Genomic DNA, 18224 nt, shown 5'->3' with positions numbered 1-18224 from the left:
GACTCTGAAATTCTCTTCAGAGTCCATAACTTCTGTTCTTCTTCCTTCCTCACTCCCTCCCTCATTCCCACTCCTTCATTCGCTCGATCCTTCACTTCTCACGGTTCTCCAGGCAAATACCCATGTTCACATGGTCCTAACCCTCCCTGTTCAGCTGTTGCAGTCACACCTTGACTCTCTTGTTCCCTTTTCTGTTTCCCCTCCCTTCCTATCTCCCCATGCCATGTTATCTTTTTACCCCACTCCCCCACTCCCACTCCTGGAATTCCAGGCCTCTGGGTCTTATTACAAACAATTCATAATCTCAGTTAAGCTGGGCCCCCAGAGCTGGAGGGTCTGTTCACTCTTCCATTATTGACTCCATCTCTGTTGTCCCTACTGATTTGCTGCCATCCTTCACGTGGGGTCTCCTAAGCCCCCTTCATCACTTCAGAGCCCCACCTTGGCTTCCTCACTCTCCACAGATGCTTCTTACTTACAGAGAAGGATTGAAGGGCTGCTTCCAACTTCCTATGGCTACCCCTCAGCTTTTTTTGGTTTTTGTATCTTTAAGCCTTCTTCTCACCCACCTATCTCTGAGGCTAATCCCCTGAGAGTATTTTATTGTATGATTAACCTGACTGTTTAAACCAGTTTCTTATAATGAACTTAGGTTGTTTCTGGTTGTTTTTTTTTTTTTAAAATACAAACAGTTCTGAATTAAACATCCTTGGATATATATATTATTATGTTACATACTATATTACTGCCCACTTATGAGAGTACAGGCAGTGCTAGCTTTGCATGGTTCTCTGACATGTACAATTTCAGTTCCCACAGTTTAATTAAATAACACCAGTCTCCCAACAACATGGTTCAAATTTCAGTAACTAAGATTTATTGACCATGAGTAATTGCAAAGTACAATCTTTGCTACTAGCTTTTTCAGTCCACAAAACACTATGCAAATAGCAGATGCATATCATGGTCAGTGACCAATGTCACTTCTTTTAAAGTGTGTCAGTGATTGGTTACTATGCATCTGTTGGTCAGTTCAGCACAGACAGAAAAACAAGTACTTGTGTTGCTTTTTTATCTGCCAGTGGTAGACCTACATCACATTTTATAGAAATGAGTAATTGAAAGAGGGAATTGGCTGATAAAGTGCAGTTAAAAAAAGAAAAGTGATGGGCTTCCCTGGTGGCGCAGTGGTTGAGAGTCTGCCTGCCGATGCGGGGGACACAGGTTCGTGCCCCGGTCCAGGAAGATCCCACATGCCGCGGAGTGGCTGGGCCCGTGAGCCATGGCCGCTGAGCCTGCGCGTCCGGAGCCTGTGCTCCGCAACGGGAGAGGCCACAGCAGAGAGGCCCACACACCACAAAAAAAAAAAAAAAGAAAAGAAAAGTGATAACGCTGGAAATGAAATTCAGATCAAATGTGGATGGGGTTACGGAAGAGATAGCTGACTGTGGGTAGGCTAACACTGCCGCTGTTCAACAGACTCTACATATGCAGCCAAAGGAACGTAGTGACAGCGAATTTATTGACATGAGAAGCATGGTTGTGATGGAAAGGATGAAGATGTCCCAGAGGAAGCGACAGTGATACAAAGGTTCATATTAATGGAATTTTTGGAGCTATTTCATGATATTAAAAGTACAAAGGTTAAAACGTTGGAAACTTATCTAAACTTAGAAAGGAATGTGACAATTTGCCAAGGCATATAAAAGATTCTCACTCTGTATTGTGAGAAGTGGATAAAACACTGTTCAAACTATTCTTGATAGGTTTATTACAAAGAAATAAAACTTTAATTTTCCATGGTTTAAATTACAGGATACTAAATACAGATTAGTTTTACTATTTTTTCATTTCCCTATATATTTATAATTGACAGTAAGAGAGTTTTTATTGTTTTTGATAGATTCTTTAGAATTACTCTTCCATAAGTTTGTGTTAGTTTACACCACCATTAAAGGCTTAGGAGAATCCATTAGTACTCTTACGACATTGTTCTATTTGCCATTCTTTACTTATTTGTTCAAGCTCTTCTTCTGATGCCTCTTTATTTTAATGGACATATATACATTTGGGTTTTTGATTTCCTAAAAAAAGAACCTGACCTAGACCCTGTTGTATTTTAGACCCACTGTACTTTCACTCCTTTTTCCTTTACCTTCGTTTTCGTTTGAAATGAATTAGACCTGCTTCCTCAGTTTATTTGCCATTCACTTCCTCTTTAGTTCTGCAGTCCCTTGACAGTAGGCATGCTGAGGACAGAGGTCATGTCTCTTTTATTACTGAGTACCCAGTACCTAAACTACAGATCAGCATACAGTCAATACTCAGTATGTTTTATTGGAGGGAATGAGTTCAGAAAACATAAAAACGCCTCTACCCACCACCCACCCTGTCCCATTCACCCATCCCTCCTGTCTTTAGTATCTCTTCATCTTGGCTTTGGGGAAATGCCACGCCACCTTTCCGTACTGTGTCCATTCCCCTTTTTCATATTCTGGGTTCCAGCCAAAGTAGGCTGTTCATCATTCATCTGCCACCTCCCATATGCCTTCCTTCCTGCAAGCCTTTCCTTATACCGGCTTTTCTCTGCTCTGCCCTCTCTTCCCTTCCATCAGCTCTGCCTGGCAATATCATGCCATCATTTCCCCTCTTCAGAGTCCAGCCCAGAGGCTTCCTCTATGAAGTCTTTTCTGATCTCTTTCTCACCGGCCACCGCAGCCTTTCTTCTTTAAACAGCGATAGAACTCTGCAACTAGAGTCTACCAAATATGAACCATTTGTGCTGTTGCTTTTGCCTTTTCCCAAAAAGTAGAAGCTCCTTGGGGGGTCTCTTATTCTTTCCTTCAATGCATAATATAGTCTTTACACATAGTTGGTGCTCAATGAATATTTTATTGAATTGTCCTGAAATGTGACATTCCAGAGAGCCGCTCCATTCCACTGAAAAATATTGAGGACTATTTTGTAGATTATTCTGCTTTTTTTTTTTTCTAACTCATAAATAAACTTCTGTCATTGTTCTTGGGAGTTATATGGTGTAATCGCTTACACCATATTCACCAAATGATCTAGTTAAAGTCAAATGTCAAAGTCCAGAATAGTGGAGAATGAGGAAGTTGCAAAATGTTAGAGCTGGAAAGATTTTTAGGGATCCAAGGAGTCCAGCCCTTTAATTTTATAAGTGAGTAAATTGATGTCTGGAATGTTAAAGTGACCTGCTCCAAATCTCTACACACCCAGTTTGTGGTAACATTTGGGTCCGGGATGTAGTCGTCCAACCCTGTCTGTTGCTCATTCCCACAAGCTGTCACAGTGAATATGAGAATAGTGTTTAGGTTTGTGTAATTAAACTGTTAAAAGAGGCATCTGATATTCTCATATTGCCTTTTATGGATTAACAAGTAGAGAATTGTTAGGTTTTCTTTTCTCCCTACCTTAATTATTATAAGTTTTTGGACTGGATTCATTTACATCAACTGGGAAATTTCTGGCAACATTAACCTAGGAAGGCATAGATTTGTTTGCTAATATTTAAGTAAACTTTGTTGAAGTATGACGTACATAACAGAAAAGTACCTGAAGCAAAAATGTGGTTTGAATTTTTCCAAGGTACACACATCACGTGACCAGCACCAGATCAGGAAACAGAGCAGCACCAACAAGTTTAGAAGTATTTAAAGAAATAAAACATTTGAAGAAATAAAAGGGCTTGGAAACTACATCTTTTTTTTTTTCTCTCCACAGGTATTGTCAGTCTGTGTGTTAACGACAATCCTTGGTTGTATATTTGGGTTGAAACCAAGCTGTGCCAAAGAAGGTAATTAGTACAGTAATTTGTGTGTGTGTGTGTGTGTGTGTGTGTGTGTGTGTGTGTGTGTGTGTAGGGGTACTAGTCAGCCTTTTTCAGAATATGATTGAGATAAGCGTTATGTCCTAATCCCTTGAGTACTCCATAGATAGTGCAAATTTGATGCTGGTTTGAGCCTTTTTCCTTGAAGCTCTTTTATTATTTTAGCCATATACTATTTTATTTACTTGCAGAACTTCATCCCATAATGATGAAGAGGGGCTATGACCAAAAAACCAACCAACCAATCAAACAAACAGAAAAACCTCAAAACAGCAAAAAATAAAGAACAAAGACACAAACAAGCAGCTGGCTGACAGGTTCTGGTGCTGTGTTCCTGGAGCCTGTCTCCCTGACTTCCTCCAGTGACTCCCAAACACTTTTTCTCCCTAAGGAGTTAGCCCTGGAGGTTACTAGGTAACCAGTTAGCATCCCTGGGCAACCAGAAACTTATCCTTACATGCTTTTAAGTCTTTTAAAATTGCAGACATTTCAAAGCAACAGTGATATTTTTAAGCTAATATATATATATATATATATATATATATATATATATATATATATTTTATTGAGTGCAGAAATCTAGCCAACACTGATAAGATTACTATGAATAATAAAACTATGAATCACAGTACACTGTAGCAGTCATTATTTTGGCTCTGAGGTAGTTTTTATTTTTTCCCCATTAAAATCACTGATGGTCTTCCTAGGGAATTTGGTTTTGAAAATTGAACAAATCTTTCTGTTCAACTATTCTGTAATTGTAATATTAGTCATTTAAAAAATTTTAGTGATTGTTAAGCTGTCATTTATTGTTGAAATGAATGAAATGTAATTTTATATATTTAGTCAGCAACTATTCAGAGCAAACTGTCAATGTTTAATAAAATTAAAAAGCTATAGACTTTAGTGTTCAACTGTGTAGCCTTTAGACACAAAGTAATTCCCCTTGAGTTCAGTTTGGCATGTAAAAATAAAACCGAATGATTGAAAACAGTAATTTTAATCTAAACTCAACATGGAATGCATATTATTTTTTAAATGACTAGGAACATATTAGTGAGCTCCAAGTAATAGCTATTATTATAATAGCTTTTTCCCCTTGGGTCAGGAAAGTTAATATTTTTGACCCTAGAAATTATTATTGTCATTTCATGTCCTTAAAATTGCCTAGTTTCCCGGTGTTAAATGAGAGTTAAACTCTGTGGCAGTGACTTCTTGGGTCAGGAGACCATTGCAGTCAAGAGCTAGGATTATTCATTTTTTTCTTTTGGACTTCCATTATTTTATAAGTGGATTTTTTTTCTTACCACCCTGATTTTTTAGTAATCCAATAAAAACCTAGCTTATTCTAGGTAACTAGTAAAGAGTTACAATGTAAAATTGTTTTTAATGAAAAGTATTTTCCTTCCATATCTGCCGTTTATCCATTTAACAAAAACTTATTAGTACCAGCTATAGTCAAGGCTCTTGCTAGGCACCAGGGATACAGTGTAGTGGGTAACTTCCAGATGTGGTCTTTGTTCTTAAGAAGTTTGTGCTCTAGGGTGAGACTGGGGTATTAACCAAACGATCTAGTTACAAATGGAAGTAAGTGACTGAGATGAAGGGTAAGGTTTTATACAAACTTAAGAAAAGGAAAAAGGACCTAGACTGGGAGTTTGGGAAAGTTTCTCAAAGGGAGCAGGCTGGATCTGAAGGTGCAATGGACGTTTTAGGTGACGGTGGGAGATGGGTCCCGCAGAACATGTTCTGTACAAACACATTACTTCTCCTTTACACCAGACTGAGAGTGATGTAAGTCAGGTATTCTCTGTCTTTCTGAAATATTCATAGATTATCACTTTTTAGAGAACTCTGCATAAAATCTTCAGAACAAGCTCTTCTTATTTTTCTTTTCTTTATTATTCAAAAGTATTTAAGTTTTATTACCCCCAGTAGGGTTTATAACATATAAAAGAAAAAAGTCATCTTTTTTTCCTATGGCAAGAGATAAAATTGCAAACTCTGTAAGGTTACTGCCTTATATACTGCCTTACTGTGTCACTTTCTACATGTATTTGTGAAAAGATTCTTGGTTAACTTTATTGCCCACCCCATCTGTGTTTTCTAAAACAATATTTGAACCTGACTATAACTAACTTAGGTGTATTAATTGATGTTTGCTTTGTCATTATATAATGATTAGAAACATCTTTCAATATTTTCAAATAGTTAAAAGTTGCAAAGGTCGCTGTTTTGAGAGAACATTTGGGAACTGTCGCTGTGATGTTGCCTGCGTTGACCTTGGAAACTGCTGTCTAGATTACCAGGAGACGTGTATAGAACCAGGTAAAAATATGCAGGGGAAAAGATGGAGTCATGGGCCTTGGTAAAAGAGCAAAGAAAAGTTCTGCATCTTTTAGGTATGTGATTTACCTAACCCATTTGAGATTTTTAAAAATTTGGCCTTTATATTTTCTGAGAGAAAAAATTTACATATTTTGCCTTGTTAAAAGTTTTATGGATAGCAAAACTGCCTGTTTTTAATATATGCTGACAGCCTATGTAGTCTAATTTGCATTTCACCTAAGTTCAAAAAGGCTGCTTAAAATGTATGAATATTTCTATGGGCTTATTAAAGCAAGAGTTCTTAAGATGTCCACTTAAACTTCAAAGTAAAACCATCAGACTATGGAAATTTTCTGTTTGATTTGGTCTTCTCTACGTATGACATGGAATAACATTTAAATAGGAGCGAGCCAGGTTTAGATTAAATTTTGAGAACTCTGACGATGACTGGTGGAGGAAGCCAAGATGGACATGGGAGTTGTATAAGAAGAATTATGTTTGTTTACATTTTTAAATGATGAGATTCTGGCTTTTTAGTGAATAATAATTACTGCCTGAATATTTTCTCTCAGTTCAGATTGACCACTGTGGTGGCAGGTTCTGTGACTGACTAAGGGTTAGAAAATGGTCCATTGTCTCTTCATGGATCATGTTCCAGAGACATTTCTGTATTCACTTTGGACATGTTGAATTTGGACCATGAAATGTATTATGTTGATATTTGTTTCTAGAACGGATATGGACTTGCAGCAAATTCAGGTGTGGTGAGAAAAGGTTGTCCCGAAGCCTCTGCTCCTGTTCGGATGACTGCAAGGACAAGGGCGACTGCTGCATCAACCATGGCTCCGTGTGCCGAGGTCAGGAGGTCATGCCCTCGCCGGGTTCAGAGGCAGGCTTACATGTTCCTAGGTCCTAGCGGGGTTTAGCACAGATGTATTTTTTACATTAGAAGTCATAGTTATTGACCCACCATATTAGCTGATAAAAATATTTAAAAAACATTGTATGAAGGAAAATTTCAAACATATATACCTGAATAGAGAGAATATGTGATGAAGCTTGCATCACCCAGCTTAATAATTACCATTATCTAACATGGCCAGTGTTGTTTTATCTGTAGTCACTCACTCTTCTGCTACAACCCCCTCATGTTATTTTGATATTAGCTGCATATTTAACGCTGTACTTGTGGAAAGATCACTTTTGCGGTCCTGGCTGACTATATAACAGGTTCCTTTATAGTAAGTGAGGGCGATGTCTGCTGTGCATTGAGAGAATGGACGTGAAGTTAGGCCATAAGATTCTGTGTAAACTGATGTTATGATGATGTCTCGTCTAGGTGTTACAGGGTTCCTTGAAATTCTTTGACAGAACCTGGCTCTGTATGAGAGGAACTAAGACATCAAGGATTTAATACCAGAAGATTTTGTTGGGTGGATAGAAGGAGGGTTGTAAATTTTGGCTGAAAATATTAACAATTTGAAAATGGAAAAGGTGCCTTCAAGTTCTCCCAAATACAGTAGTATGTTTTCGTCTTGCAATTATACATTCATTTTTTAATTCCTGATATCAGCTAACTTTTATTTTGAAACAGAATAACTCCCTTTATTTGTTTTGTTTCCCTAGAATCACGTCCCATATTATCTATGTATCTGTTAACATATTTTGTTTTTGGAATCTGTCCTAATGTGTCTCACAGGCATCACAATCATTGTTTCTATTGAGTATGTTTAACTCATTGTACTTCTTGAAAATGTTTTAGGTGAGAAAAGTTGGGCAGAAGAAACATGTGAGAGCATTAATGGTCCACAGTGTCCAGCAGGGTAAGATTATATTCTGAGATACTAATTTTTTTTAGGAGTACCATTTTTTTCTCTTTCCAGATAAAAATAATAATTATTCATTGCTTCAGTAAATATTATTTTTAGTTAAGCCTTCTTTTGGCACTGGTGGTATAGAGATGATTATGGCATGACTCCCCACTGTGGAAGCTAGTGGAAAAAAGAGAGGTCATAAATATTTTGTATTCATGAGTGTTGGGTGAAAGTATTTGTGTTTTCCTTCTTAGGAAGGAAGGATCTTTACATTCATTTGAAGTTTTTCAAGTTGAACTTACAGCAAATTACAGCTTCTTCTTATTTTTTTTGTGTGTTTTGGTTCATTTATATATTTTTGGGATAACATGTCTGTGAGAAGATGTTACATAATTTTTATAATTTATACTTGTTATTTTTGTATTTAGAGTATTTTTATAATACCTTATGTTTACAAGGTCATCAAAAAAAATTTGTGTGGAATTCAGAAGGTAGAAATTTGGTGACAGTATTAAACATAATCATCTTTGCTTCACTTGAACAAAGATATATGAATTCAAATTCATATAATTTGAATTATTAATCTTCAGAAATATATTTTTATGTCTTTAAAATAATGATTTTTCCAGACTGTTAAACATTTTAAAGCTGTATTTTAGCTTACTTATGTATATAATTTATTTTTGTTTTTTAAATATGTATTTTTGTTTTCTGTTGGATGGAAGAGTTCTTTTCTGTTTAAAACAACAGTAATAGCAGCAAAAACTAAACCCAAAAAATTCCAACAGAAGAGACTTTTTTCAAAGAGGACTTCTCATATATCCTAAGATGTCTGTTAAGTCCAAGGTATATTGGAAATTTTACACTTAATGAATTTTGAATCTTCCTTTTCCTTCTAAACATTGACTATTATTTTCCAATTGTAATGTTGACTCTGTTAGTGGAAAATATAAGTCCTTCTTTCTTTACAAGAAGACCATAATTTAGGACACATTTTATTATACAGGAAATTATTATACCCGTATATTTACCTGGAGGCCCAGCAAACTGTTTTTATGTTTTCTGTTGATTGAATAGAAATAATTTTATACAGACATGGACCATTGAGACTATATGCAGCTGATTCTGCAGTCTCCCAACAGAACTCTGGTACAAATACTAGTTAGTGGAAATTATACACAAATTTCCTCCTTTTTCCATTTGTGTTTGGGTATGAGAGTAAGCTGGGGAGGCAGGAGGGTTGGAAAAGGCAAGGTAAGGTAAATCTTTGTGCTCAGATTTTTAAATTACTGAGTAAACTTTCAGTAGAAAGTTTTTTCATGGTTATCCAATGATATACGACTTTCCTACTGTCTGTCTATCAGATGTCATTAGAAGCTGCAAAATTTCTGAACCATGCCTGTTTTGCTGTAGCCATGGAATGGTTGTCCATAGTTATTCTCTTTTGTTGGGAATATCATTATACATTTTTTTTTTGCTTCCCTCTTTGGATTTCCATACCACACATGTAAATCTGTGTGTGTGTGTGTGTGTGTGTGTGTGTGTGTGTATGTGTACCTTCATTGTTTGTTCATTTCTAGCTTTGGATCATTTCTTTGTTGTTTATATATTTAAATGTAGTAAATACCTCACCAACTTCTCTATTAAATATTAATATCTTTTAAATATGGTAAACTTAAAAGCTAAATATTGTATATAATTTATGTGATATGAGATACTATCTACTAGTTTCAAGTAGAGACAATATCAGAAAATGCTTTTACAGAAAAAAAATAGTGGAAACAAGAAACATAATTTAGAACATGCTATTTGTTAACATTTATTCTCTTGCAAGTTGGGAAAATATGATTACATTTTAGTTGCCTTTGGTCTAGCTTTTGGAATAGCAGGAATCATAAATGATGGTCTCTGTGTGGTGGCTCAGAATGGTATGAGTGCTTAATCAGTACTATTTGATGATATATATGATAAAATATAAAAGCATATATGTGAATATAGATGCTGACAAAATATTCTTTATGAGGATGTTTGCTGAGCTTGTTAGTTTACCTAAGATTACATACCAACCTCAGTGGAAAATCTTCACTGAATCTGTGTCTTCTTTCTTCTTCTTTAAACAATTTTTTTTCTTTCTTTCTCATTATCCAGGTTTGAAATGCCTCCTACCCTCTTATTTTCTTTGGATGGTTTCAGGGCAGAATATTTACACACTTGGGGTGGACTTCTTCCTGTTATTAGCAAGCTGAGTGAGTAACTTCAGAGTTTACTATTGGAGTGCCACAGTTTCAGTGAGATAGACTAAGGAAGGAGTCTTTTTTTCGAAAAATACTGGCAGAATCTGTTTTACTAAACTCCTCTATTGAAAAAGAGTTAAACCTAATGATAAGGAACTAGTGTTTAATATTGTAATTGTTCTGAAACTGCCTTTTAAATAATTCTGAGATAATAGTAGTTATTTTAGGATTTTTATGCCTTGGTGATAGATGTAGATATAAGGATGAGATAAGATATACTTTTTTTTTTTTAGACTTGGATTCCTTTTATGGACAAATTATTTATATATTTATCTAATATGTATTACATCTTAAAATAGCATTTCAAAAACTGAAGATATTTCTGCTATGTTTCTAGTAGGGTAGATATAGAATATTTGTTATTTATCTTATAGTATCATGTAGCATCCTTCCAACTTCTTTATCTCAATAAAGCCTTAATTGAATGATTATTGTATAAGTTACTAATGCAATAGTAAAATTGTCTTTTCTTAGTATTAATGCCAAAGTTTTAAATCACATTAACCACCAATAATATGGGCATCACTTGTATCATCATGGTTACTGAAAAAAGAAAAAATTAAATATGGGTATAAAAACTGTAGAACATTGCTTATCAGTGATCAGTATTTAAGTAGCCACAGTGTAATGCTGGACTGAACTAGAAGTAAGTAAATACACTGTTTTGGTGTTCTTCTGGAGTTCTGAAACATTATTTACTAGACTTGAGTATATGAAGTTGGTTTAAACATCAAAGTCACTCTCAGTAAATACATAGGTACATTTATTGTACTTCTTTTATGACAAACCAAAATAATATTTGGAGAACTTTTAAAAACTTCAGTTTCCAATTTCTCCTGGGAAGAAAATAGTTTTTATAAATAATCATTTGACATAAAAAAGTCTTTAGCAGAGAGCTTGCATGGGCAAGGAAGGCTCTGTTCTTACCAGCCAGGCTCATGAGCTTTGAGGTTTGAATATGGCCCTTTGTTATCATCAGGAGGAAAGTTTGTTTCCATAGCACCAAATATGAGTTCAGAACCTGAGTTCAGAATTAAGGAGCTGTAGGTACCTATACATGAAGTTGAAAGGAAATCAATACACAGTTAGACTAAGTCCTCTCTTTGGGTAGTTGGGGAATGTAGCTTGTAATTCTGAACTATTTGGAAGGCAGTGAGATAGACAGACACATGCCAATCTGAGGAATATTTTCAGGCAATGGGGTATTGATATGCTAGAATCATTAGTTATGTATTCCCTCTTCAGTGGTAGAGGCAGAAGATGAATGTGACACTAGGGCTAAATCAGCAACAGTTTGACTTCTGTCCTTTCTTGTACTTGAAGCCAGAAGATGCTTTTTATCTTTAGAGCAGTGTTGAACTTGTCTAGAGTTAGCTAGATTGGATTTTTGGGGTGGGACACTGTCATCCCAGCTACTGCTTCATTCTTGTTTTAATTTTGCAGATTTAGCTACTAGTGCAGTTTTTTGTTGTTAAAATATAACTACTTCCTATAATTTGGTATGTTACCACCAAGTAGTAGCAGACAAAGATCTAGCAAGAATCATTATGGTCCATCTGGAACTTAATGTTATTGATAAGCATGGGATAATTATTTCATTGGCTTAACTATTTTGTTTAATGATTTTCTAAGTAAGAGAAAAACTAATTCTTAACATTGAATTCGAATCCAAAATGTTGCTTTGTAATTCACCCTGAATTTTTATATGGTTGTAAATCCCTTCTAGGTTCACTTTTTAGTACTATTTAGAAGTCTGTGGTATCAAAGCTAAATGAGGGAAACAGATTGTTAGTTGTATTTAATAACAATATTTAATTTTTTTCCCTTGTAGAAACCTGTGGAACATATGCTAAAAACCTGAGACCAGTATATCCAACAAAAACTTTCCCCAATCACTACAGCATTGTCACAGTAAGCTCTGCATTTCAACTGTTATATGTTCACAGAAGTGAGATGTAAATGTAATATTTTTCAAGAGAATAAGTAGATTTCAGATCAGAAAAAAATAACTTCTTTTTCATTGTGTAGTTAAACAAGGAAACCTAGGATCTGGTCTTAGCTTTTCTACTAACTAGTTGTGGCCTTGGGCAGGTCACTTTACTTTCTGGGTCTCCATTTCCCATCTGTGAAAAGAGGTGACTAAAGACTCCAAGAAATGATTTCTTGGTTCCCTTTCAATTTAAGAGTCTCTGATTCTTGGGTCCTGTTTTTTCTCATTAGTTTTTATCTTACTTTATTTGAGCCCCAGACTGTCTGCACTCACATGTTCTCAGCTGTCTTTCCAGTCATCTTGATGTATGAGTTCTAAGCAAGCCACTTTGCCTGACTTTAGGTAGGATTACAGCTCTGTTTTTGTTTTACTCAAAGTTTGGAGATTTAATTTGAATCCAGAAAAAAAAAAGTAGAATTCATTAGGCCTTAGGGTTGAAGCCAGAGAATTAATACTTTAGCTTGTGTTGGTACAAGCTATTCTTGGACCCAACCAAAAAGGAGTTTGTTCTGAAGAAATGTTTCACTGAGCAATGCAAAAGGACAACACAGTACATTTTTCAAAATTAGGCTGCTTCTTTATATAGAACTTCATCCATATCATTCCTAATTTATTTTCTCCTATTACATAAATTAAAACACAAATACTCCATAAAATCTCGAGTGGTTGGTTGTGTTTTAACAATACCCATTGTTTTTTTCTCCTCTCCTTAAGCTGGATTAAGTTCTGTGTAGCTAAAGTTGTCTATTTCTCTTTGATGATTTTGTTCTGTAACTTTAAAAACTTAAAACCTGCATAAAACTTCTATTTTATATTTTTTAGGGACTTTATCCAGAATCCCATGGCCTCATTGACAATAAAATGTATGATCCCCAAAGGAATGCTTACTTTGCACTTAAAAGTAAAGAGAAATTTAATCCTGAGTGGTACAAAGGAGAACCAGTGAGTTGTTTGTTTTATCTATTAAAATTATTTTTATTATTCTCATCTGTTTCTATCAGAGTAAAATCCCAGATTCCCTGGAGCTTTTAATAACTCATTTCATTTACTATGTTTTTTGCCATCCTTATGCAAACAGAGATGAATTCAGGTAACTCTAAATATAGCTTGTATCATTATGTAGTTTATTCCAGAGTGGGGTTTGGGTTATGCTGAGCCAGTTCTCTTTTCTGCTTGATCTTACCTTTTTGTCCTAGTAGCGAAGAGCAGTAGTCTGGGGGTAATATTTTGATCTACACAAAGCTAACTGTTTCTACAGGTGTAAACTTTGACTTTGTTTGCATTTGCTAACTTAGAAGATTCTCTCTGATTGTGATTTAGATGTGCTCTCCTTTTGAGTTTTTATAAATTGCCATGACAATTCTATAAGGTCTATTTGGATAGTCTTGCTATTCCTCTTGGAAGGAGAAGAGCATTTGCAAGTTATAAATTCAGATTTTAGCTCTGACATTTAAAGCTGTGTGACTGTGGGTAAATTATTCTTCCTGTGCCTCAATTTTCTCATATCTGTACTGTAAATAATACTGTAAATACTGTTAACTACCTCATAGAGTTATTGTGATGATTAGTTGAATTGATAATCTAGGATGCTATTAGTTGAATTAATTCATTGATTAGTTGAATTAATAATCTAGAATACTATTTAGAACTGTAATTGGCAATAATAAGTGCTTAATAAATGTTAGTTACATAAGCGAAAATGTCAATAAGTTAAAGATATGTATATTTGTAAATTTTTCTTTTCTTTTTCCTTTCATGAATTTCTCTTCTTTTAAGAAGGAACCTATTCTAGTGGGAAGCAGCCGCATAGCACAGGGATATCAGCTCGGTGCTTTGTGACCACCGGGAGGGTGGGAGGGAGGGAGATGCAAGAGGGAAGAGATATGGGAACATATGTATATGTTTAACTGATTCACTTTGTTATAAAGCAGAAACTAACACACCATTGTAAAGCAATTATACCCCAATAAAGATGCTAAAAAAAAAAAAAAGGGGGCTTCCCTGGTGGCGCAGTGGTTGAGAGTCCGCCTGCCGATGCAGGGGACACGGGTTCGTGCCCCGGTCAGGGAAGATCCTGCGTGCCGCGGAGCGGCTGGGCCCGTGAGCCGTGGCCGCTGAGCCTGCGCGTCCGGAGCCTGTGCTCCGCAACGGGAGGGGCCACAGCAGTGAGCGGCCCGCGTACCAAAAAAAAAAAAAAAAAAAAAAAGAAGGAACCTATTAAGTAGAAGTATGACTATAAAAGTTGCAGGAGTTACCAACTGTTCATATTTTTTAGGTTAATTTCTGATTATTTAATTTCTCTTTGCTGCTGTTCACAGTCATATTACATTGTTAGTTTGTAGTCTAACTGCTGGAGCTTATTAACGTCAAAAACACTCTAGCATTTGGGAGGAAAGCATTGGGGTTGCGTGAACAGATGTTTTCCTAAGAAATGAATGCTTGCATAATTTCCTAACTTTCCTTCACTGGCTTCCCCAGATTTGGCTTACAGCTAAATATCAAGGCCTGAAGACGGGCACATTTTTTTGGCCAGGATCAGATGTGAAAATTAATGGAATTTTCCCAGACATCTATAAGGTGTATAATGGGTATGTATAGCTGTACTTTTTCTAGGACCTATAACATAGAATTTTTTATTTTCTTATCATAGCCTGAGTTCTCGCATTTGAATGATATGTTGTTTGAAAAATGAGACCTGTCAGAATAAGAACTCTGTCTCAAAGAGTTTTAGATGGATGATAGATAGACAGTAAAACTATGACGAGTTTTTTCCTGGAGGTTTTCTAGAAAGCACTGGTAACATGTTAGAGTTTGCATTCAGATCTTTGGGCAGGAATAAGATAAGTCCTGGTGAAAGTAGAGGTCCTGCACATTTTCACTCTAGGGAGAAAGAACGAGGAGAAGGAGGTGAAAGTATTAAAGGGACACAGGTAGGAGTGACTCTCTGGTATCTGGAAATATTATTTAAAAGAAGATATTAATGGTACCCCTGGATTTGCATTTTCAAATTACTTTGTTAAACGTTCCATTTAATGTGAGAAGTGATTGAAGTAACCTCCCTGTGATATTCAAAATCCATGAGGTACCACGAAAAAACCAGAAACTTCTTTTCTGGAAAACTCTCTTTGGATCATTTTAGGGAGACTAGCAAAATAGTTTCGTCTCTCACTTGGGAAATTATGTCATAAAATCAATACGATAATGGATTTGAGGGACGAAAGGAAAAGTTCATAAATTCCAAACAAGAAATGCATAATGATTTTCTATGGTGACCTTATGCTGTTGTTTATTCCTTAGGGTACACACGGGCACCTTGTTATTTGCCGTTAGTTTCATTCCATAGATGGTTATTGAGATTCTATGTGACAGGCACTGTCCTAGGCCTGGGGGATTTGAAGAGTAGTGATATATGTTCTCTGGCTTCTCAAGGTCTGATAGAGACCTTCTCAAGGTACAACTAAGTGTACTTGAGGTTGGGCAAGCACTCTGATGGAGACGTGTAAGCAAAATCCTGTGCCCACAGGAAGGTGTTGTTAATTCTGCCCAGAAATTGTTGCCTGGAGAACTGTCTGCTCATTAGGTGTCCACTTCCCAATCCTACTAAGAGTCGTCAATGAGTGAGTTCTTCGTGAGGTCCTCTTTGAAGAGTGTATTGACGCATGGGTTATTCGTGCCATAGCAATTGCTATTCTCAGGTCCAGGAGTAAGATCCTGAGGTAGAGTATAGGAAGCAAATCTTTTAAACCTGGCTACAACTTCCATATGTGTAAAATTTAATGTTCGTTTCTTTGTCGAGAAAACAATTTTAAGTTTTCAGATGAAACTCTTACGTTGCTTGGAACACATTTGATGCCTTGAATTGTTTTAGTCTCTCTGAATGCAATTTTCAGTGAGACACACATTTATACCTTAAACCCAAACAGTTGTCACAGATTTGTTTTCATTTTGTTTATCTTTCATATTAGTTCAGTACCATTTGAAGAAAGAATTTTAGCTGTTCTTAAGTGGCTGCAGCTTCCTAAAGATGAAAGGTATGTAGACGATTAATTTCTGTCATAAAATACTCCTTTGTTTTATAAAAACGTCAGAATATTTTAAACAGATGACAGGAAAACTTTGCTATTGGCTATGATGTTTTATATCCAAATTAACTCTTTAGTGTCCTATTACAGCCACCTTTTGAAGAACTCTAAACATGTAAATCATTTCTCAGCAATTTTAGAAATGTTACCCCAGTGTTGTATTAACTTTTATTCACTATCAGTTGTTGAATTATTCTTTCTATTCTGTTTTACAATGTGTTCGTAAAATATTACATTTTGATACTGTTTGATTTAGACCACACTTTTACACTCTGTATTTAGAAGAACCAGATTCTTCAGGTCACTCTTATGGACCAGTCAGCAGTGAAGTAAGTACATTTTTATCAGTGATTACTTCATTAAACCTGGTAATATCTAACTGAACCTTGCTTTGAAGCAGGTTTCTAGACCATTCTATAAGAATCCATGATTTCTGGAAAGAGTGAGTATTAAGCACATTTTTATTAAACCAAAAGATGCACTTTAATCAAAAAGAGTTGGGAGCATTGTTTTACGCTATCTACAGTGTTAAATTGAACCAGTGATGAGTTAAATTCTATATTTTCAATTTCAAATGAGACTTGTCACACTCCACCCTTTGTACTCTTTCCATCAAAACCTATCTCCAGTAATTTCAGTGTAGTTAACAACCCACATGCCCTTGCTTTGATTCTGTCCTTCAGCTAAGTAGAAATGCTCCTTCTTAGGGGTGGGAGATGTGTGGCCGTCAGTGCGGCCATGTCATAATTAGACAAATGGAAGTTTCCTGTAGTTCTTATCTTGGTTCGAACAATTGGCCAGATGCTAGTATAATTTTTATTCTTTCACTATTAAGACCTGTGTCTAGGTCAGTTTGGCTATAAGAAGTCTAAGGATCATTTTGTAATTGATTATCAGATCACATAAGTTTTAAGACCAGTGCTATTTTTTCTATTCACTAAAGATTTCCCAAAGTACCTGCTTTTCTGTTTCATCTTCAGTCAAGGTCGAGCCCATCGCTTTTCAAATCATATTCATCAATTTATAAACTCAGTTAAACGCTAGTATTATTGGCTCATCGAAACCCACTTTATCTTCATACTTAAAAATTCCAGTCCATGTTGCTTGGATATCTTTGAGTGAAAGAAAGACCATGTTGAAAGAGGTTGTTTCATAATACAGTGAAATACACAGACTATAGATAAAGGTTAGACTGTTTTGATACAGTACCGAAGACACAGGCAAAACTGCACAAGAATTTGCCTCCCGTGGTTTTACCCGGAGAGAGGAGGAGAGAAGAGCCAGAGGTAATTTGCCAAAATCATACACCATTCTGTGTCCTTGTGATATTCATATGCAAAATAATACAGTTTGTATGGAAACAATGGGCTGTATTCCTAGAATTTTAATTTTAATTTTAAAAAATTAAGTACATAGAACTATAAGAAGCATTTCATGAATACTTTTAACTGCATGACATGAGGTTATTTCCCTTTCTTAGGTCATCAGAGCTTTGCAGAGGGTTGACAACATGGTTGGCATGCTGATGGATGGTCTAAAAGAGTTGAACTTGCATAGATGTTTGAACCTCATCCTTATCTCAGATCACGGTAACCTGAATTTGCATCATTTTTCCTTCAGGTTAAATGGTGCCCCCAGAAGTTTACTTGATTGATTATTGTTTTATTATTTCCTCTGACTTTTGTAGTTAATTCTTTCTTTTAAATGTGATTTCTTGTAGAAAGCCTTTAGAAAATACTACATTAAATATAAATCACAAGTGAAACGTAGAATTCACAGAAACCTAAGAGCCTATTAACCACAATGCACTCATCTCCTGATTTGGGGTGGGATTACACCAGGAACTTGGAGAGTTAAAACAATTTT

At 35.8% G+C, this 18224-nt stretch overlaps 1 protein-coding gene across 2 annotated transcripts in view; it reads left to right on the top strand.

Annotated features, from left to right (window-relative positions):
* The window catches only part of ENPP1 (ectonucleotide pyrophosphatase/phosphodiesterase 1), a 76776-nt gene that overhangs the window by 37142 nt on the left and 21410 nt on the right, over positions 1 to 18224 (top strand). For both annotated transcript variants that reach the window (XM_060029947.1, XM_060029946.1), the window contains exons 2-12: positions 3745 to 3817; positions 6062 to 6178; positions 6910 to 7035; positions 7941 to 8001; positions 10141 to 10238; positions 12118 to 12197; positions 13099 to 13218; positions 14755 to 14864; positions 16242 to 16307; positions 16615 to 16687; positions 17839 to 17947. In XM_060029947.1, coding sequence (XP_059885930.1) covers positions 3745 to 3817; positions 6062 to 6178; positions 6910 to 7035; positions 7941 to 8001; positions 10141 to 10238; positions 12118 to 12197; positions 13099 to 13218; positions 14755 to 14864; positions 16242 to 16307; positions 16615 to 16687; positions 17839 to 17947 — 1033 coding nt within the window. The remainder of the gene's footprint in view (positions 1 to 3744; positions 3818 to 6061; positions 6179 to 6909; positions 7036 to 7940; positions 8002 to 10140; positions 10239 to 12117; positions 12198 to 13098; positions 13219 to 14754; positions 14865 to 16241; positions 16308 to 16614; positions 16688 to 17838; positions 17948 to 18224) is intronic.

Source organism: Delphinus delphis, chromosome 14, assembly GCF_949987515.2.
Source record: "Delphinus delphis chromosome 14, mDelDel1.2, whole genome shotgun sequence".
Classification (NCBI taxonomy): domain Eukaryota; kingdom Metazoa; phylum Chordata; class Mammalia; order Artiodactyla; family Delphinidae; genus Delphinus; species Delphinus delphis.
Note: the sequence above shows the minus strand (reverse complement) of the source record. Positions and strands in the feature narration are given on the sequence as shown.